The sequence below is a fragment of the Strix aluco genome, chromosome 3 (genome assembly GCF_031877795.1).
Source record: "Strix aluco isolate bStrAlu1 chromosome 3, bStrAlu1.hap1, whole genome shotgun sequence".
NCBI lineage: Eukaryota > Metazoa > Chordata > Aves > Strigiformes > Strigidae > Strix > Strix aluco.
In genome coordinates this window covers 124,742,858-124,765,243 of record NC_133933.1, presented here as the reverse complement: position 1 = coordinate 124,765,243, position 22,386 = coordinate 124,742,858, and the positions used below count along the sequence as shown (strand labels likewise).

The window sequence follows — 22,386 nt, the reverse complement described above, 5'->3', positions numbered from 1 at the left end:
GATCTTGCTTGTCTTATGACTCTTCTTTCACCCCAGTAGGTCACTTAGGGAATTCTGGAGTTTCCTGTTCTCTCTGCCTGGCCAGCTCAGCACAGCTGAGACTTTGCCAGGAATCTGGAGGTGGCTACAGGTTTGCATTCATCTCACACTGATGTCAGCAGGTACATCTATGCACCGAGACTCATGATCTGACATGGCCAGCACCGGTGGAATTGTTAGAGCTGCTGGATGTGGCAGATGTTCAGATTCTTCTTGATGACTTTGAAGGTGACCAAAGGGTGAGTTTGTTTTGGAAACACAAGGGAAATACTTCCTCATGGGCTGCAGCCAATTTGGGTAGAAACTTCTCAGCCAGTGTAAACCTGGTTCCATCATCATGATGACAAGCTGGTGGCCTGAGTTGGCCCTAGACAGGCGAAATCATCCTCTAGGTAAAACAGAGATGAAAGTCCATGATGGAGAATACTAAGCTGTGAAGGAAATCCTTTTGATCCTTTGCTGACTGTAGATGATTCCAGATACATCAGCAAAGACAAGCTGGCAGGGGATGGGTGCTGGGCCTCCAAAGTGTACCTCCATCAATGAAGCTGAGCAAGTGACCATCAATTCCATAGGGCCTGAGCAATCCTTCCTTCACCATCTATGGCAGAACACAGCAAAAACGAAGATGGAAAGCTGAAGGGCGTAGCTGAAATTCATTGTCTTGTCTGGCATCATTCGGGACAAGAAATAGATCAGGAAATAAGATTTATTTCTGCTTGTATATTTCTAAAGCAAACATTCACATTTCCCTACCATCCAACAGCACCGCTGCTCTCCACTTAGGGTTAGAGACTGCTGCTCTGAAAATATCTCTGAAATGATACCGAGGACCCGAATTTTCTGCAGAGTGCCACGGCTCTAGGACCGTTCTCCCTCCATTGTTTGTTTAGCTCTGTGTCATGCCAGTTTGTGTCTTCAGAGACTGTAAATTCTCAGGTGCAACACAGCAAAAAGTCTCCTCCTCTGCTTCAGGGACAGAGACACATGCTGCTGCTTTGTCTTTTGAATGAAGCTTCCCAGTGAGTTAGCATCTGTTTTATGCAGCAGATTTGGTGCTTAATGATGTGAAAGCTAACTGATTTCATACTTTAAGCCCATGACATATACACATTTTTGTAACCATAATACTCAGCACTCTTGCTAGGTATCTGAGCCATGGTCTTGCAGAGAGTTAAGGTAAAAAAAAAAGCATTCAGTGCAGCACGAGGAACTTGTGATCTCAGCAACTGCAGGAAAACAAAAAACTCCCTCCCTCCCCTCTAGTTGTATGAATCCAACTGACCTTTCCATCAATCAGTCTGGAAGTTTTCTGAAAGGAAAGACTCTATTGTAACACTCTGAGACTGTTTTTTACATAACTATGACATTAAATTGATACGAGGTATGCAAGTGACCACTATAAACTACATTGCTACTGGCTGTGCCCTACTGCATGAGACTGAACTAACTTGCCTTCTCTTCCTTGTCTTCAAAGCGCTGGACAACAAATACCAGGTCTTAAATGACCTGAGTTTCCCTCAGGGAAACATCTCCTCTAAAGAACATTGATTTAATTTTAAGTTTTCTATCTACAGCCCAGAAAGGCAAGTAGAAAAGGAGATGAAAAGTCATATTTGGCAACAAACTATGAACCCAAAAAACCAGGGTTTAAAACGTTGTCCACTTAGACTATGTTACTTGGAATGCAGAAGGTGAATAGAGATGAGAGGATGTGGCAGGGATTGAATCTAGCAGCAATACTTATCAGGTGCAGGACTGACTTAAGGAATTAGTTCTCAAATCTACAGAGCCCTTCCTGAAAACCCAGTGACCTGAAACCAAAGGTCCCCGCCTGCAGGGACTCCCCAGGGACAGATGTCCAAGGTGGTATTATTCACCTGTTAAAGTGGGGGACTCAGCACAAGTGATCTAATCCACCTAAGCTGTGGCAGGTCAGCAAGCTCAGGGGCAGACAGGGTACAGCAGGGCGGGAGACACGGTTAGCAGGAGACATGGCTGGTGGCGGTGGCTAACAGCAACCCCCTCCTCCTTCGGTGTCCCCTGAGGAACGGCGGCTCACCTACACAGTCAGCTGTGACCCACGGTGAGACTGATCACTGGCCGTAATGCTCGGGAAGGCCGTATAACCTTGGGAGGTTTCAACATTATTTTTAGGCAGAAACTACAAGGACGGTGAAGCTGGCCAAGATGGCTAGTGACTAGCTCAGCTACTGACTGTCCCAGCAATCAGCCCAGATTGGGGCTGCCACCACTGCACTTCAGCAAGGGCAAGGAACGGACATGGTTTGCCTTACGGGGAACTACCCGGTGACACGTAACCCCGCTATCCTTTTCTTTTCTTCCTCTATTTGTGCAAATCCATCTGTTGAAACTGTCTGCATGCAGGTGGGGAAGTGCTGTCCATCAGACACCCAGCTGGTTTAATCCAATCTCCCATATTCTTACGACTGTATTTAGGTACTTGAATGAGAACCCCCGGGGAGTGAACCTGGCCCTTGTTACTGCCAATCAGTGCAAGGCAGGAGGTTTATATTAGATTAGCATTTAATCTGAATCATTGTCAATATAAGAATCTGCTTCTTTCAGTCACATATTCTGAATGTACATAAGGCATACACATAATATAAAACTGACAAGGAGACATACAAAGCTCATTCATTTTATAGCACCAACACTGAGCCCTAAAAAAAGAAAATTACCAAAAAAAAATCTTACCCTGCACTTAATCTTCTGTCTTTTTACTTAGAAAATTACATTTATTTTCTTAACAAAAGCAGAACATTGATGATCAAATAAAATAATGAGATTTTCATATATAAAAGTACCCTGCTACATTTCATTTACGGAAGCTTTCTATTTTATTTTGGTAGTTCCCATTATTGCTACCATATGCAAAATGAGGGCTGAGTACATCTCTGTTAGAGAAATACTACGTCGTCTCCCTGGAGAAGAGAAAAACACTTTACAATCAACATAGTTTACCTTGCAAGAGACTGAATTCAGATTGGGTGTGGTGCTATTTAGAGGCAACTGCACAACTGATCTAGAAATAATATCTTAAGCCACATTCTAATTACTCCAATCAACCACAGCCAGCAGTTTCTGCAACCCTTTTATCACTGGGTTAAGTATTCGGCTTATGTAAACTGACACAGATCCACTGCCTTGTAGCTACAGATTTATAGCAGCTGAAAACATAACCCATTAAAAAAACATTAACAGCCTTTACTGGGATTTCTGGTTGTTTTTAAAGAAATACACAAATATTACAGGATAAATCAAACACCCCAAAACTATTTTCTATGATGTTTTGGAGTTATGTGATATTACTACATAACTTACCTACTTCAAAGTGCAGTAAATCTGCTATTTCAAATTCCATCAGACTCAAAATTGTAAACAGGCTTATGGTTCAGATTGTTGTAAACACATGCCCCAGGCATACAAATCATGATTTGTCCAAGAACCAAAACAAAACAACCCCAGCCTTAGATGTCAATTCCACAGAAGTCTTAAACATAGTTAACCCTTACCCACACACACTCAAAATATACCCTTAAAAGCTCATTTATGATTAAGCATTTTTCTGAATTAGGACAGTTCATTCGGCCTTAGACTTCGAACTTGCCTGAAAAGGTTTCAGTATTAAACTTAGTGAGAGTCTCAGTGGATGCACTGATTTTACTTCACAGTGTCTCAGTAAAAGCTTTCCCAGTTTCTAGTCCCAGCACCATGAGTCACTTCCCAGATGTCCCTGAGCAAACTACTTGTGGTCACTGCCTCCAGTGACACCTACTGCAAGTGCTCCCAAACAGCCAGTCCTCCAAAGGCACTTCTAGTACAAAATAAAGGCAACCTCCCACATAGTCATACAGTGAAGCCAGTGGGCTGTAAATTCGTGTCTTGCCTTGCGTTGTGCTAATTTCTTCAAAGCGAACAAGCCGCCAGCTCTCGGATTTATCACTCTCCCCTCCAGATTTAGATATGTCTTCAGAATCCAGTCATTTTAGCTTAAGCTTAGAGCCAGCCTCTGGAGCTCTCAATCTCCACTCACTGCAGAAGCAGCCCAGAATGACCAGGTCTGAACTTAAGTGCTCCAGAAAGTACCTGAGGTTAGGTGTCCCTTTCATCTACAAAATGTGTTCAGTAGAGTGAATCTAGGGTAGAAATGAGGTTCCAGTTAATGTATCTAAAGCATGATGACATCCCTGACTGAAAAAAATCCCAATTTAAAAGTCAGGTGTAGCATCATTATTATAAAACACTGTGTGCAAGCTGAGATTTAACAGCTATGCCATGGTGTTTTGTGAGTCAGAGAGCCTACACCACATGAGAAATGGGTGAGTATCATGATTACTTAATGGTCAAAATTTATAGAAATTTGAATTGCATAGTCTAACTTTTGGAAGGCACTACTGATTTTGGGTATCGGGAGTGGAGACGTTGATTTTGAAAATGTTAAGTACTCTTTCTCTGACAAAGATCAGTATACAGGTTTGAGAAACAAGGAACTCCAGCAAAGGGAAATGTAAAGCTCTGTTTCATATAAAATCTATCAAGTTAAATTACATAAAAATCTCTTTCAGAAAAACTCTTTGTGAGAAAATCCTCCCAACATGTCTGCATCAGTGATTTTCTTCGTTTCAAAACAACGTATATCCTAACTTTTTATAGTATACTTCAGGATTCCCAAGTGCTTTCCAAACACACTACTGTGCAATTTATAGGTAGAGATTATGTTCAAAATCCACCCCAGCCTCTAAGGGTGAAATATATCACACGAGTTAAGATTTGGGTGGTGCATCACATTTACACTTTTTTCTCTTGACCTACAAGTCCATAGAATCTCCTGTTGCAATGAGTTCATAGCTTTCCATTAATCATTGAAAACCAAACAAAAAAAAGCCTTCAAGCCTTCAATAGCTTACATGCCTGAACATCTGTAATGTCTTTTTTAGCACAGTGCATGGAGTTAGATATATATTTTGCAAGCTGGTGTCCTCTCTTGCTTTCATTACTGACTGTGTCAGAATCATCCGTTACCCGTTTTGATAAAATGTGAGCAGAGAAATGACCCAGAAGATTCTCACAGAGTTTGTGCGTGGGATGTGAGACTGTATTCGGAAAGCCATTGTATTCAGAGCTTTCAGACTGAGGTGTCCTCTTTACGGTCATCCAGGTTCTCTGTGCTTTGATGGCTCCTTCTGTTAAAAGCAGAACAAACGACACGTGAACGGACTTTTGGCTTTTATTGCTAACTAATGAAGCTACATTTGGCAATCTCAAACAACTGAGAACCGCCAGCAAGGTGCGGTTGCTGTAGGCAGTTACTGAAGTACCTAAACAGAGGGACACGTCCCAATTTAGGTTGTTTAGCCTGTCCCCTCGGTCAGCAGTTGGTGCCCAAGAGGTCTGTGCTGTATCAAACCACCACACCCACGCAGGTATCTTTGATACCTTAGGTCAATGAAGTGATCCCAGATACCCATGCTTAGGCCCTGGAATTGATCCCTTAGCAGGGAAATCAGTTTCCAATTCCAATAACTTGGGATAATAAAAAGACAGAGAAAGAACATATTTTGCTATTTAATCCATCAATCTGCTAGGATAGACTGTTCTTATGTATGTCCTCAGTATACCAAGGCTGCATTTGACAGAGGTGGATGATTTTGAGCTAGGCAAGATTTTCTTTGGAGAGGGAGGAAAAGGGAGGAAGGGAGAGTGATAGGGTAAAAAGGGAAAGACAGCTCAAAGCTGTTCTTTCTTTTTCTCCCACGATCTTTCCTGCCTACGCCTCTAAATGGTTTGGATGTTTCTTATATGCCATAAGCACCAAGAATGCAGTCCAGAATCCCATTTTCTTCTCTATAAAAGTAAACTGCAACTATTCACATTTTCTCCAGAAATTTGATCTACGTAGAATATTCTTCATTTCTGGCTTGAATTACTGTACTGCAATAGTGCTTTGTGTGCCACCCTAGAGAAAAAGTAAAATATAGCAGCTGATATATGTGATAAATGGTCCTCTAAGCAGGTAGTACTACACCACAAAAATAAGATACTGGAGCATGTAATAGTGCCACTCACTTAATTCAACTAATAGAGTGTTGTTTTGTTTTGGTGTAAGGAATATAGAAGTGTATGTTGGTAGCTAATAATTTTTTGCCCAGTATGACTAAGAGCTACTGCAGTGATGTTACTGTTCTTTGCTGCCAATTTAAACCTACCTTAACACTTCAAGTGCAAGCTTTGTTTCCTTACGACTTTCTTCAGTGATTGGGTAGAAAAGAAGTATAAATAAGCCTACAAGGATGAGGATAGCAGGGACTGCTCCAATGAGGATTTTCAGTGTGAGGATCACATCGTCGGATTGTCTGCATATCCCTGGCTTGTATCCAGTAAACCTAAACAAATGGAAATAACAATGGTGCATGTCCAAAGCTAAAAGGCAGTTGTTCATCTGAAGGTCCCCTTCTAGAGTCACTCCTTTCCCCAAAAACTCTTGAAGATTTTTCTCCCATTTTTTCCCCACACCTCACTTTTTCCTTCCCCTCATTACGTGTTTCAAATCTTGTTTTTCAAATCTCATCTTTGTGCTTGATTTCAGATAACTTCATTACCTCTGTATTTTCTTGTTATTATTATGTAACATTTAACTACTAAGAGGAGCATAGAATCCCACGTAAGGAAATCGATCTGTTATGTTTCTTCTTAATATTCAGCAAAGTATTTAGGCTCCACTTTAAAAGTATGCAAGTAATCTGACCAATTTCAACAGCAATAATTAACTTTAATTTAAACACACACTTAAGCACTCTTCTCAAGATAGACAAATTTACTCAAGTGCTTAGAGTTAGGTACACACTTACAGTTCATTGATTTGGGGCTTCCATACTCAAATTGTCATTCCCAATTTGTGGAATTAGTTTATTTTCCTCTGAACATGCACCTATGAAAGCTACAGCTCATTTGGCACTACTCTGTCTTCTGCGTTCTCCCACAAACATCTGCCTTGGCAAATTGCTGGGAGCTAACTGGAATGTAATTGGTGAACAGCGATTTGTTTGAGGGTGTTAGCAGTAAGCATCTAAAATTTCTAAGCCCAAAATGTTCAGCCAAGCACTGCCTGTTATTTAGCAGTTTCAGCTGAAGGCCCTGAAGCAAAACATTCTGGTCACCAAAACCTAGCCTGGATCCAAGGGCTAGATAGTATTTCAGACAAGTTCCCTTCTCAGTGTTTATTGAGTGTTTGTGTGCTGTATGTATACTGAAACCTAGCAGCTGCAGGCAAAGGCCCTTTCTGCTAGGTCATGCACAAAAGTAGGGCAGGACACAGCTGACGACTTTCTCAGCCTGACTGTCTATAGTCAGAACAGACAAGGCAAAAGTGGAAGGAGAACACAAAGCATCCTCCAAATTGACGTGGTCTAGGTGATGGGCAGACCTGTGAGAACGACTGTTCCTAACTGAAATCAGTGGCCGGTGCCCTAAAACCATGCAGGAATCAGTGATCCTTTTATGCTGAACAGGCCACTAGACACCCCTGAAAGCATGTAAAGACTTACAAGCTCATATACATAGTCCAACCCAGATGCAAGAGGAAATGCACAAAGCAGCTGTATCACTTGTGGGGGACCTTCATCTGCTGAGCTTTCATGTTTAGTTCTTTATTCATATAAGCCACTAAAATTTACATGAATTATTTGGAAAATCTAAAGCGAAGTCGGGTCTTTCTGATCTGAAACATGTTAGGGCAGGCAACAATGCTCAGTGGTCTGGCCTAGAGGATAACAATCCTGTCCTTAGTGGTTAGACATCTGGAGCTGCTGGCACTTTCAGGCTCAGGGCAAAAAGGCAATTAACTCCACAGGGTATAGGTGGAGTAACCCCTGAATGCTTTCAGAATAGATCCACTAAGTGGAAACACAGTGCTACTTACTCCAGACCTGCTGCAGAAATTCCTAAGCCAATTCCTGCTGACATCTTGGTAAAGAAAACGTAAGAAGAATAGAAAATGGTTTCATGTCCTTTCCGATGAGGATTCTGCAGGCGAAAGTTATCAACAACATCAGGCAGCATCGACCTAGAGATGAGCAAGATAAAAGAAAAATGCAAACCAAAATCTCTTCTTAAAGTCCAAACCTACTGAAAGAGTACACCCCTCCTCCGCTTTTAAGATTGGATTGATGTAGTCATGCACATGAAAGAATCTGTTCAAAAAGTCCTACTGCTGGACAGGAGGGCAAAAATCCATGTAAGGAACACATGGCCACATATTACAAAGTAGAAAACCATCTGAAAAACTATCAAACACTTGCTGGGAGGTGACAGAATTCTTTAGACTGACTGTCATTCCAATCAGAAGTTGTGATACCAAAAAAAGAACAACAAAAAAACATGTTTCTTAAGATTCCGAGAGACTCTGAATCTCTGAACAGTTTCACTCTGAAATAACTCTTTTGACAAGCTAACAAAATTTTCAGAAACCTATGAGACCTATTCTCTCTCTACTTCAAAGAGACTGAATTTGGTAATAGGGAATCAGAATGGAAGCTGCTCAAATGTCAATTGTGAATTGATTTTTTTGTTTCCAATATATGTCATGAATTACTGTTGGAAAAAAAGGGCTTCTCACCCTCTGTGCAGAAAAGCTTATGTAGTCTGACAGCTTCTGTCAAGCTATCTTTCCATGATCTCTTGAGTTTTCAAGGCACTGTACAAATGAGTAATGCAAAACAGCGCTCTCAGCAACAGTCCTGCTTTCTGGTCAATTTGACCTGAATAATAATTATTCCCTCTGGAGAGGAAATGTCCCATCCTGCTCATCCTCAAGTAGTTTTTTCCCCACATATTTTCAGTCCTTGAGAGCAAAAGACCTTGAATTCTCAATTTCTTTTAATCATATCCTTGTGTTATTTGATCTGTAACAGAAGACTGCTCAAGCAGGGGTACATGGCTTGGGTTATGTTTCCTCTACTGTGTTCTTAATTGCTCGGCATTAATTGATTTATCTAACTTCATCATTCCTGTAGTTGTGTTAGAAACTATACCTAAGCAACTGATTATCACACTGTTATCACACATTATACTGTTACCACAAATTCTATAGCTACTTAGATTATTGATTCATCTACATACTCTTACGTACAAAGAGCAGCTACAATTGCAGTAGACATAATCTGCTAACAACAGGGCAACCAAAGTCACATCATTGCAAATAGTCTCTATTACAAAAGCAGAAAAAGATTCTTGGAAGTGACTCTTGCCAAATTCTGCCTCTTCTGGAGCCAAATTCCATGCAGTAGTACATGCATGTAATGTAGACATATATGCCTTCCCCACCTCAAATGTAAAATTCTCCTACCATGGCAACAGAAGAGATGCTGCAATGCTCAGACCAGAGATGAAAGCCACGAAGTAAGCCAGGATCAGGTTTGGAATGGTCACTAGCATGACTGCAAAAGGAATCATCCACTGAGGAAGAAGAAAAACAGTACATCTTAACTTACCAGTATGCACTGCTCAATGGTATACAGATTGTTCCCTTCAAAAAATAAGATTGTGTTACAGAACAGTTCACGCAAAGTAATGCCTAACACTTCAGCATGTTGGTGAAATGGCACTTCCAAAGAGCCCTGAGCCAATCTGTATTTACCTATCCAGAAGAATCAGAGAAAAATAGGACAAGCCTTCTCTGGTAGTAGTATTAAGGCTATAACTGCACTAGTAAATTAAACAGTCCCAAGAGCCTATTTATCAGTCACGAGGCCAACTGGCAGACTCTGGCCACATTCATACCCCTAAACCTTCACAGTCTCCAAAAGAAGTGTAGCCATATAAATACCTTTTGTGAAGAGCATTTAAGTGGGCTAGTTCCCAAACTGTGCCCAGATACTTCTTGAGAGATTGCTAATCAGCTTGTGCTAAGATTTTTCTGCCAATTTAGTAATAGACATGACCAAACACCAGTTTCTATTCCAGGCCAGTGGAACTATTTAATTTACTATTAGAGACAAAGCCTTGAAACGTCATCACGCTGCATTTCCAGGGGAGGGACAGGGATTCAGTGGTCATTTAAAACTGTAAATATCCCATTTTACAGGTCATCTTGAGTCTTGAATGAAGAAGAGTTTGCTTACACCTTCATTTCCAGTGACCACTTTAAAACAATCTGGGTACTCAGCAACAACTAAAACCAGGAAGGCAATGTGGTTTACTCCCACTCAACAGAGCCAGATACGCTCATGACATTGCACAAGTCACTAAGGCTACCCTCAAAACCAAACTAATTTGAGATGCTCAGGATTTATTTTCTTACTTAAAAACTTACTTAAAACCACCAGATTTCCTCAACTTCAACTTGAGGCAATGGGCTTACAGGATTGAAAATCCACAATTTAAAACGCTGACTGAATGCATACAGCCCAGCTGTCCTGTACCCATCACATGCTCCAACTCCCACGCCTGTGAACCACGGGCACAGCACACATTGGATCCAGAACCAGGGGCTTATCTACAGGGCTTTTTCATGATGGGGGATTAGTTTAACATTAAGTGTTCCAATCCTCTATACTTGCAGCTTGGGAGTTGAGGGTATGAGAAGAGCTTTCACAGAGAGTGATTCCCCTAAGCACTGCTATTTACAGTTCGGTATGATAAGTAATTCTGGGAGTCCTGGAGTCTAATCCATTATGTTTATGTTTTAAATGCATTTCCCATCTAAAGCATTTGCTCCTAACCTAAGGAGGCAGAAAATAACCTTTCCTGACTGCAAATTCCCAGCGCAGACAGATAATCCTTGCATTAGTCCAATGCTGTGGCAAAATCATTATTTCACCACAAGAGAGCACTCCAGCAATACAAGATTTTATGTTGCCTATAAGCAATTTTATGACTGCCTTATGCTCCACATGGGGCACCCACTCAGAAACCAAAGCACTTAAACAAAATTCTAGATCGATAATAATAATCATTGTAACTGTAATTTTCTACTGAAAGAGAAGCATGACCCACAGGACTGAGGCTACAATGCCCTAAAGTCTCACTCATGCAATGGTAGTGCAATCATGGGGCCAGTGTTCCTGCTGCAATAAACAGCTAATGCAGCTCCTTCTTTCCTACTTGTAAAGCAAAAACTCCGTTATTGGCACCCTGCTCCCTAGTCACAGGCTGCTGCCCTCCAAATCTTAAACGATATCCTACAGTTATCATGTGTCTTCCATCCATTCCCTGACAGCACTATAGAAGGCGACCCTGCTGGGATGCTAAAGGTGGTACTGGTCTGTGCATTATGAAGGGCAAATCAGGAACAGGCACAGCTAGGATGTGAGTGGAAATGGGGATGGGAGAGTGGAAAAGGGGCTGCACAGTCAGGATTCATCCAAGGGCATGCCTCCATGCTGCACAGTCCTGATAGATGGCAAATAGACAATTGAGTACATGTGGGGAAGTGAAAAGATTGGGGGCATTTTTTTATTTGTTTTTGTTTGTTACTAAATCCTCCCAAACCCACAGCCAAAAGCTGTTATTGGCTGGGATGGAAGCTAGAGTTGTGAGAGAGAGCAATCTTTCACTTTCAGACACCTTGACAAAACCATGAACCAAGAAGCTGCCACACTTCTTCAAATTGTTCATGACAACTTCACCTCCAGTCACCAGCTGAGACTTACTGATTGCAAGTTCAACATTTTCCCCATGAGGGCAGAGCAGATAATCTAAATGAACACAGCATGTGGAAGCAGAAGCAAATAAACAGAAGAGAATAATTTCTAGCCTGTGCACCAACCTGATCACGGGGAAGAATGCTATCATGGATCCTGCTGGGGTATGACCCTGTAATTCCAGAAAGTCTAGGCTTTAAATTTCTAGGAAGTTTAGATACTTAGTCAGTGATTAGACTGTTGGTCATCTCTTGTGGAGAAATGAGTAAAAAGGGAGCAATATCAGTGGAAGGAAGCCAAGATTCTTGTTGTTTATCTACCTACCTTGCCTTCTATACACTTTCAACACAGAATCACTTTAACATGAAAAATTAGTCTGGAGCAGTGTGACATTTTTTTCAGGAAACTGAATTTCAAATTACATCTTCACCCTGAAAGCTGAGTAAGGCTTTGGAGAAACAAAACTTGTTTTCTCCCCTGTCTCCTTCCCTTCCAGAAGAACATTCCTCAGTGACAAACATAGGAGCCTTAAATGATGTGATTTTATTTCACAGTGAGGGAGAACAGATTAGTTGTACAGATCACACAAGGTGGTAGTATAGGAAGCCCCTGTGATGCATTGCCAGACACAAAATCCATCACTGAGCACACAGAGTCCCATGAGAAACGTCTACAAGGTGAAATAGAGAGGTGGCTTTTTTTCAATGCAGCCCCCACTTAGACCATAATACAGTCAAGCAACTCAACTGTAAAATTAAGTTAAACCATGTTTACAGAGGTGCTGACAGGCTTTCCAGTCATGTTAAACTAAATTTATAGAGCCAAGTTGGTTGAAGAAAGCATTTTTCATAGCCAAGTAGACAGATGAGATTTCCTAAGGAGGAAATCTGCATTCCCTGGTCCAGTCAATGGTCCAATACTGCTTTTGGCAATTCTCTTTGCTCAAGTGGTAAAAAGAAATGAGGATGAGACTTGGATTCCAGATGCCTACTTCAAAACACATAACGATTCAGCTTACTTGGAACTTGGGTTTTAACGTTACTCCTGGTTCTTTGGAAGTCATTTCAACACACAGATTTTAATTCCAAAAATTATAACTGTTCAATTATGTTCAACAATTTTCACCAGACCTAAACTTTTCATCTTTGTTCAGATTTTGACATATAGCTTCAGGCTGGATTTTCCAAGTCCTCATGCTTCGTTGTGCACAAAGCAGGCAATTTTTCTTTCCTCTTTCATAAGTAATTGAAGGTAAACAGGGGAAAAATGGGGAGGAACAGGCCTATACAATGACTCACTGAGGATGATGACAGAAAATTGCTGCTGTCCGCACTAAGTGAAGGACTTAAAATAATCCATCAGAGACGAGGGCAGACTCGCTGAGCTGTGTCAAAGTTAAACTAGGCTTCTTTTCTCAGGCAGGTCACCTATTTCTTTACTTCACTAATAACTGTCCAGCTCTGTTCAGAGGGATGTGGGAACTTCTGCCTTCTTACGTTTCTGGAGAAGGATGTGTAACAGACTTCTGTTTCCTCCTCTGTGACTGAACTACAGATGCGATCAACTCAGCACCATATACAAAGACAAAACAAGCCCCAAACAACAGATAACTTGTCAACCTGAGGCAACACAGATCTGAATTTATAAAACATTGAGATTCACTTCTGAGAGCAGTCAAACACACAGCTTATGCAGATTCTTAAATAAACTGGGACCTCCCTTCAGCATCAACCCATTTCTCAAAAGTTTCTCCTGGAAACTTGGAATCTGTCTGAAATTTGGTGTAATGATTTAAAACAAACTCTGAAACAGAGCAAATTTCATGTGGCTTGAGGTTATAAGCACTTGAAAGAGCTCCTGAAGTGGCTCCAATTGTCAAATGAAGGGAGCACAAGCAGATTTTTATTCTCAAAGGATTTGCTTACCGAAATCCCACATGCTGTACACTTCTTGCCAAATCGCTGCAGAAACTTCTGCCAGATGGGAATGCTCACAGCTGCTGATACCTACAATTGACAAAAAAACGTATCTGTACTGTGCTTGCTGCCACTGTCTTCAGCTGTAGAGCTCACAGACATCTTTCTGTCTAGTACGTTATGGTCTGAAAGAAAGGTGAACTTGCAGATTCCTGTTTCTCGTCATCTTTTGAGTGATTTTTTTTTTTTTTTAATTCACTATTATATATTGCAAACAAAATCTATCTATGAGAGAGTTTTCCACAGTCAAATATCAGAAGGCAGTGTCTTAGAATTTCCTTTTCCTAATGCAAGCCACAGCAGTTAAAGCTATACATGATACAGTCATTAAAGTTCAAACATATTGCAAATAGTCATACTTTGTGATAATGTATTTTGCCTCATTATCTGAACCTGACAAAAGATAAGTGAATTAAGCTCTACTCCATCATTCAGGAAGAAAGCTGAAACACAAGATACACTTATCTTAAGATATACTTAGAGTACATATCTCATACTACATGTTTATTCTTAGCAACAACCTGTAAGAGAAATAGTTGTTTACAGGCAACATTAATTACCTTTTCATATGCTGCAATACTCACCTGGTAGCAGCAACAACTACAGGCAACGTAGTACCAATGCACTGAAATATGGCTACTAATGACAGTCTTACAATTGACCTAAACTCAAATGTCATCTCATTATTAGAGTTATATTCCACTCTTTACTGACTTTACTGTCTCTTGTCTCTCTTCTTGGTGTCCATTACTTCCAGAGCCTTAAGATACCCAACAGTCATCCCTTGCTCTCCAATATTTTGGTTTTAATCACTGGAAAACATCTATCTTATAATGTGGGAAAGGAAGTATCAAAAAGATGTAGAAAGGGTGGGAGGCTAGGACCAAGACATGGAAATTAAGTTCTCCTCAGATGGTTCCACAAAGTCTCTGGGCCAAATGGGTCAGAAATCATTCAACAGCTTCCCTGAAAATGACTGCTGCAGTACATCTATATGGTAGACAAATTATCCACAAAATATTTCAAAAATGCAGTACATGCACATCCCAGTAATTATGCAACATTAAATGTTCTACTTGTGTTAAAAGGACTTTGGTCAGAAGGGTGAAAAGGGCAATTTTCAACTAATACTACTGGTAATCATAAAATAAATCGTGCAATGCAGGAGCAGTGTGTAACTGAGTTGTAAGTATCACCTAAGCAAGCAAAATTTTACTTCTGCATGTCAAGAAAAAAGGTTCTGTAAAAGGATCTTTTTATCACACTGCCAATTGCTCTAGAGAGGAATCTTCATATCTCTGGGTATTTTAAATATTTATTCTTGCAAGCTGCATAGCCCAGAAGGCTCATGTGTATGAATACACAAATTGAAGTTGTTTAATTTTCAGCATATCAGGCTGGGGAAAGGGAAAAAGGAGCTAAAATTCCAGACCTCCTTTCCATCAGCTGCTTTTGCCCTTTATAGGAGCAGAAAGTGACTTAAAGGTAAGAGCAACAAAGAATGAATTAAAAGCTACAAAGCATTAATTTTTTACAAGTACAGTAGGGAACACCAGCTTTATTTCAAACAGGCAATGCAAAAGATGGTGCAGCTTCTTAACAGCTCTGTCTAGACACAAAACTCTTCTTGTCTTCCGTTATTTTGTGCCAAAACCCAGTGAGAACCAGCTACCAAATAAAGATACGGGAGAAAGTGCAACTCACCAAGATGGTCACCACCAAATACTGGAAGTGATTGCGAAGATCAGCAGCATGGGTACAGAATAAGACAAAGTTGCTCTGCTCCAGCTGTTGAAGACATTTGGTGACCACCAAAAAAGAAAGGAAAATTAAAAAAAGACAAAAATGACATCACACTCCATACTAGCCAAACACAGTCAGTGACCGATTTGTTAAACGTAGGATTTGAGAGTCTTATTCTTCCTTTGTTTGCAACAATTTAAAGAAGCAGTAACTCTCTTGCTATCACTGGAGTAACATACCAATAATACTGGGGTAAGCAAGAGATAAACCATGCACCTAATACAGCATAAAAGTGACCAAAACAGGAACTGCCTTATGAGAACATTCTGTCTAAAGGCTTTATTCCCTATGTTGCAATTGCCTTGTGTTGTTGTCACAGCTGCAGACTACTGCAAGAAATCGCCTTTTCTCTTCCATAGCAACGCCATAAATCTTTCACCAGAAGCTCTGACTCCGAAACAAGTTACTCTTCAGCTGCAATTACACTCATACAATGTCCTGTAGTAAAGCAGCTAGCTGCTGGTTTTGTATACAACCTTGGCTATGGAGTGTAGCTTTGGGTCAGATGGCTCCTTAAGTCTGAGTACTCATTGGATGGGAGGATTTAGCTGCACTGTGTTATAATGACAGATGAAGTCACAGCCACCATGCTTTTGCAAAACTCAGGGGGGTTCTGAACACCAGAATATGGTTCAGGCCCAGCTCCAGCAAGTCTGCAGAAGTGGAATGACAGAGGAGGATTTCATACTCATGCCACAGCAGTGTGATCCACTCTTGCTCCTTTGTGCACTTGTACATTATAAGTGGCCAATCATCTGTATACAAATTAGGATGAAAGTTATACCACCAGAGCTTTCTCTAGCTTGTGTCCCAGTTTCACTGCCTTCATTTTAGATGTAGAATGCACTCTGGCATTATGGCCAGTGCATCTTTACCTGCCTATTCCTTTGCTCACCAGTAATCCGCTCACTAAATTCCATGAAGTCAGTGTTTCTCCCTTGAATTACAATAGCAAGGGTTGCTCATGGTGGCTGAACTAGAGCAATACACCTTCCAGCTTCTGCCTCCCCTCAACACCTTCCCTTCAGTCTGCACAAACAGAAAAATAAAGAGGTATGGACTGACAGAAGATCTTTTCCTTTCTGGGTGTTGTCAGCAAGTAGTTGGCTGCCAACAACCAGATGTGCGCTCTATTCTTACTGACTGAATGGATGCTGTAAGGATCTGGACCACAAGGGACCTTTCATCTTTCATCTTCTCCTTGCATCTGCTGTTGCTCACAGTGCCTGCAGCTCCCAGATGTAAGCAGAAATGCTTCTGCTATTGTTTCTCACGCTTGCGCCTCCCAGCAAGGACTGGCAGATGCTGTAAAGGACAGCCTACTAACTGTGCCCAAATCCAGGCCAACAGGAAACATCAATGCTCCTTTGGCAAACAGATGTTTAAGCAGCCCTTCCAAGGAACTTACAAGTTCATCAGGACTGCTGGTGAACACAGGTCTGCTCTCTTACATGCCCTGTTCTTGCCCTCTGTCCTGATATTCACTTGATCAATGGCTCATGTGACTAAGAGTCTGTTGACAAAAATGTGAATATTATTTGCTTTTCAAAATAAAGTGAACTTCAACTGATATGTACAGGTTCACATTAAAATAACATATTTACTGAGTTGAACACAGCTCAAAAATCAAGCTTTGAAAAGACTTCTGGACTATGGGGAGTAAAGGTTTCTTACTGAGTGGCTTTAAGTTCTACAGCTTCTCTCTATGGGAGGACACATTGCACCTTCTTGCAAGAGCTACATTCAACTGCAGGTCCTCATTTGAAAATTAGCTCTATCTAGCTCTGAGACAGGTAAGACCTCTGGCCTCTGAACACCATCTTGCTCTGACCTAGTGCCTTCCATCACAAAAGACTCCATAGGAACCAGTTCAGCCACTATCTGAGAACAGCCACCTATGCAAAGGAAAGGGGCAATGGTTTAAAGCGGTACACACTATAGAGAAGAACAGAGAGAAGAGAAAAAGCATTCTCTAAGCAACTGAAACCACAGGAGACTGTAGATGGATAACATATAATGACCCGATCTGGGTCACTAGGACTAGTTCCTCACCTTTTATGAAAAAAAAAAAAGCCACCTTTAAATGGTCAGGACTTTGGTTTTGCTTCTCGTTTGAAAGAACTATCTCCAGCTGCACAGGACCCCAGGCACCAAAAAAGGACTCTGGCTCCCTACTGATTTGTAGGGGAAGGCACCACCCCTTAGATCACCACCTCCTGTCACCAGCCAAAGGTTATTTGCATTTTAGCTGCCGCAGACTCTCCCATGCTGGGACTGGAATGAGGCCAACACACAGACTGAGAGAGTCTGAAGTTACCTGAACTGCTGTCGAGATGAGAAGAAATGAAGCTGTAAGCTTCACATATGGACCGTGCTTCATGGTGAGTCCAAGCCCCTTACAAAAAGGAATTGCTCTGTCTGAATTTAAGGCATAAGGATCTAAGAGGAACAGAATACATAAAATAACAATCTTTTCCAGAGATGAAAGTGAAAAAAATATTATTAAATCTAGGCATATTTAAATATATCTTACCATCTTTTTCCTTTACTCCAAGAAAAAGAATGACAATGCCAAGAAGATACACACCTCCTATGACCCCTGCTGCAATCATATAAACTTTTGCCTTTGAAAAGAAAAAAAAACATGTTTGAAACTGTGACAGGAGAATGACAAGTCATTACAAAAATTTCAGTCTCTTTCTGGTGAGTCATCTGCAAATGACAAAGTGCCTGTCTATGTACAGCCAACTGCCTGTCTTTTACCTCTCTGAAAAATGTTCACTTCTGAAGCTCATTTATAAACAACACCTACTTTAGGATAAATCCAGGGCACATAAGTATATATTTCTTGCAAAAAAAAAAAAAAAAGAAGCTGTGAACAAAAGGGCTACTGTGTTGACAACCTGAATGTTTTAAAAATTTGCTTATGTTGGGACTAGCTATAGACATACACAGTCATCTATCAAAAACATGCAGCACCCATAGTATGATTCTAATTTTTAGTAAATCCAGTTGATCTAGCTATGCATGCTGCAATTTGTATCTTCATGCTAGGTGGGAAAGGCCTCAGTACTGATGTAAGCATAATTACTACAGTTACTGCATTTATACATAATGATAATAAAAACTTCCTTTAGGCTCTAATGAATTATAGAAATCACACTTTCATGCCAATGTTTTGAGAATATGGTATCTTGCATGCTCGTTTTCACAGTTATCTAGTGAAATACTCAAGTACACTGAGAAATCTTTGCTGTTAGCCAGGGGAACAAAGCCTCCAAGGACACCTCGCACATCAGATCACATTTATTGTTTCTAACTTTGATTACACTGACTCTGGAATTAAGCTTTAAAAAATTATTTTGCTTTAGTATTCTGTAATAATTTATTTTACGGTGTTATCAAAGATAAAATAACTGCTGGTTACAGAGCTTTATGACACAATGATTATTTGATACGAAGACTGAATTCCAAATTATCAGTTATGTGTTGCAAATGAACTGATTATAAATCTAGGAAGCAGTTGGTAAATAAGCACGCAATTACAAAAATGTACTGCCAAATATAAACTCATAGTATAGATGCAAAGGTAGTCAGATGAACCATGTAAACATAGACAAACTTCAAGACAACAGCTTTTGTTAAGATATTTACATTTGAGAAGGGGACATGGTGAAATAAAGAAATGCAGGACTATTTTTTATTTGGGATAAAGATATGTGGTTTTTATAATATCCAAGCTATTAATTAAGTCAGAGTACTTTGATACTATTGGTTATGGCTTGCACAGACTACAGACTGCAGTATTGCTGATACCTGAATTCACTTAAACGAGGTAATTTCAGCCTCAAAAGCAGCTTAGCCAGCAGAGAAGGGGCTGAAAAAAAGGATAGTAACAGGACTCCATTATGAATTTTATATTTTGTGTCTATTCATTTGTTAATTTGTTTGAAGAAATTGAATTAAATGCTTTCTTTCAGACATCATCATTAAGTGTAATTTGAGCTTAAACTACCAAGGATATTCATGGTAGGCCAAATAAGATTCTCTGACCCTAAACTAAACTTGTTAGTGCATCTACGAACTATATCAATATCCATGCTTGGTTTTCAGTAGGAAAAATCCACTCCTAAGCTTATAGTAACAGCTTCAGGAGAGCTTAGAAACAGTTTCTTCCACTTCCATTCTTTAATAATGAGCAAAATAATATCAGTCATTCACTAGGTCTTCTTTTAAACTGGGTGTGCTCTTGAGCAGCTAAGAATTAGTCCTCATGACAAAAAGGATCAGGGTCATGCTCCTGAATGACACCAGAAGAAACAGTCAAGATTCGGCCTCTTCTAAATATTTTTTTTTAGACTGATGGAGGTACTTCAGGTTCATAGACCCTAGTCCTGCCTCAATTTATAACTCAATTTCCATCAGTCATAAAACCAAAATTCAAGATCCAACACCTCCTACTGATTGTGCAGTTAGGTGCATATTCTGTTGTGCGTGGTGCGAACGAAAGGCAAGTGCCCTGTCATGCAATGCAGGCAGCTCCCACACATGGCTCGGTGGCCATGCATGCTCCTATAATCCAACCAAATTTATGCCAGGTTATGTGAATGGCAAAAAATTCTGATCCTCACAGAACAGCGTAGCAGGGAGTGAGTGGCCTCTGCCCAGGCCTGAGGGCTCCCTGGGGAAAAGGGCAGGAAAGAATAAGGAGTAAGCAGAACCTTACCCATGGAAAACAGTTGGACACCATAATCCAGACTGTTCTCAACCATAGGATACTGCTCATCTACAAAACCTGAGAAGGTGACACAAAACAGTGGAAGAAGGAAAAAACAAAGACCAAAACAAATTAACAGGAAATCTTCGCCAAAAAAAATGAACATATGTCTGCTTGTAAATAAGGAAGTGAAATGAGGAATGTAATATCTTTAATTAAATCAACCCATATAGTTGATTAAAAAAAAGGACAAGTTTCCAGTCACACTGCGACACACTTCTTCAGATCTGAAAAATGTGTGTCTGAAAGCTCTTCCACTGTTTCCCAATGTTAGTAGCTAGTTTACTGAAAGATATTACTTCTACCAACAAACTGGCTACTTTAGGCTATGTATCTTTGCTATTTTTTCAAAATAAAAAAACTACTTAGCAACTCATTGTGAAGCTTCTTTCTCCATCTCCCTTCTACCTCAAAAAGGACAGGAAAGCACATGTGGTTAGACAGAAAGGAAATAAATCAAGATCATGTATTTTCCTTGAAAGCCATTTAAGAGATTTGAAAGTGGAAGTTGGTGATTATGGCATGAAGCAGATTCAGACAGGGAATCTGCTGTGCAATGAAATTCAGCTTGCTCCACAACTTTTCAAGCTACTTCTCTTGACAATTCAGAGCTGTAATAGCACAGTGGTTTTCTACATCATGCTGTTGTCCTAGAAGCTAAAAAGGAAGACAGGATGATGTTCTATGTCTTGTTAAAATATACACTAGAAGTTACCTAACAAGCAGCTTCAAAAACACTTTAATCAGCTATGAAATGACATGCCCACTTGTAGAAGCAGCCCAGCTCTCCCCAGGCGGTTTCCAAGATGAGCTCTCTGAGAAGTCTTACAATGACTTGTGTCAAAAAACAAGGATCAGGTAGCACAGAGGCAGAGAACAGTGTCTGGGAGTGGGGGGAGGCAAGGGTTGGTCCCCTTCCTGGACTACCACTGCTGGTGCTAGGGCCTGCAAACTCAAACACTGCATAAAATCATGCCTTTAGGTTGTGATTTTACTGCTGCTGAAGAGTGGTAATAGAAAGCTATTCAACTACAATAAGCAGAACACGAATACGTACATTCTGATTTGCACCAAGCACCTGAGATTAGCCTCAGGTTGAGGAATCTTCTTTGTGGGGAATTTTATGTATCAGTTAGTACATGCACTGATAGAGAAATAGATGAAAAAATAATAAGAAAGACTGAATCTAGCAATTGGTAAAATGGAACCAACAAACTGTTGATTTCACAAGTGATATAGAGAAAAACCACTACACGAGGTAATTGTTTGATTCAGGGCCTGTTTCAAGACCACTGGAAACAATGGAAGACTATTAAATTGTGTTCATGGAGGTTTGGATCAGATTTTAGAATATCCTCCCAGATATAAAACCTTCTCTGTTTCTCAAAAAATGGCAAACTGAAGCATGAAGAGATTAAATTACTTGTGCAGGATTACAGGAAAAATCTGCTGTGGAAAATGAAACAAGCATGGATCTTTAGGTTCATTCCACATGTTAACCACTGAGCCCTGCTCCCACTAATTGCCAGTTACCAAGCATTTACTTTCAAGAGTGCTTTGTACCTTCACAAGAATACAGGTTCCAAATAGGACTTACGATTTTGTTCACATAACAGCCATTAATCTTTACAGGAGATCCCTAGCGATAACTACTTTGAAAAGCAGTGTTGCTGAACTGAAAGACCCTGCTATAGTCACCATTTTTTCATAGAATCATATAATTATTTGGGTTGGATGGGACCTTTAAAGTTCATCTAGTTCCAACCCCCCTCCCATGGGCAGGACACCTTTCACTAGACCAGGTTGCTCAAAGCCCCGTCCAACCTGGCCTTGAACACTTCCGGGGAGGGGGCAGCCACAGCTTCTCTTGGGCAACTGGTTCCAGTGTCTCACCACCCTCACCATAAAAAATTTCTTTCCTATATTTAGTCTAAATCTACCCTCTTTCAGTTTAAAACCATTGCCCCTTGTCTTGTCACTACAAGCATTGGTAAAAAGTCTTTTACTATCTTTTTTATAATCCCCCTTTATATATTGAAAGGCCACAATAAGGTCTCCACGAAGCCTTCTCTTCTCCAGGCTAAACAAATCCAAGTCTCTCAGCTGTTCTTCACAGGAGACGTGTTTC

The 22,386-nt window shown here is 40.5% G+C and overlaps 1 protein-coding gene across 1 annotated transcript in view; it reads right to left on the bottom strand.

Annotated features, from left to right (window-relative positions):
- Positions 1–3,247: 3,247 nt before the first annotated feature.
- The window catches only part of MFSD2B (MFSD2 lysolipid transporter B, sphingolipid), a 41,354-nt gene continuing 22,215 nt past the window's right edge, over positions 3,248–22,386 (bottom strand). Inside the window, exons 7-14 of the mRNA XM_074820146.1 lie at positions 18,015–18,105; positions 17,799–17,920; positions 15,383–15,466; positions 13,628–13,708; positions 9,407–9,516; positions 7,982–8,125; positions 6,270–6,446; positions 3,248–5,246 (exon numbers count right to left, since the gene is read on the bottom strand). Of these exons, the coding sequence (XP_074676247.1) occupies positions 5,189–5,246; positions 6,270–6,446; positions 7,982–8,125; positions 9,407–9,516; positions 13,628–13,708; positions 15,383–15,466; positions 17,799–17,920; positions 18,015–18,105 (867 nt within the window). The 3' untranslated portion in view covers positions 3,248–5,188. The remainder of the gene's footprint in view (positions 5,247–6,269; positions 6,447–7,981; positions 8,126–9,406; positions 9,517–13,627; positions 13,709–15,382; positions 15,467–17,798; positions 17,921–18,014; positions 18,106–22,386) is intronic.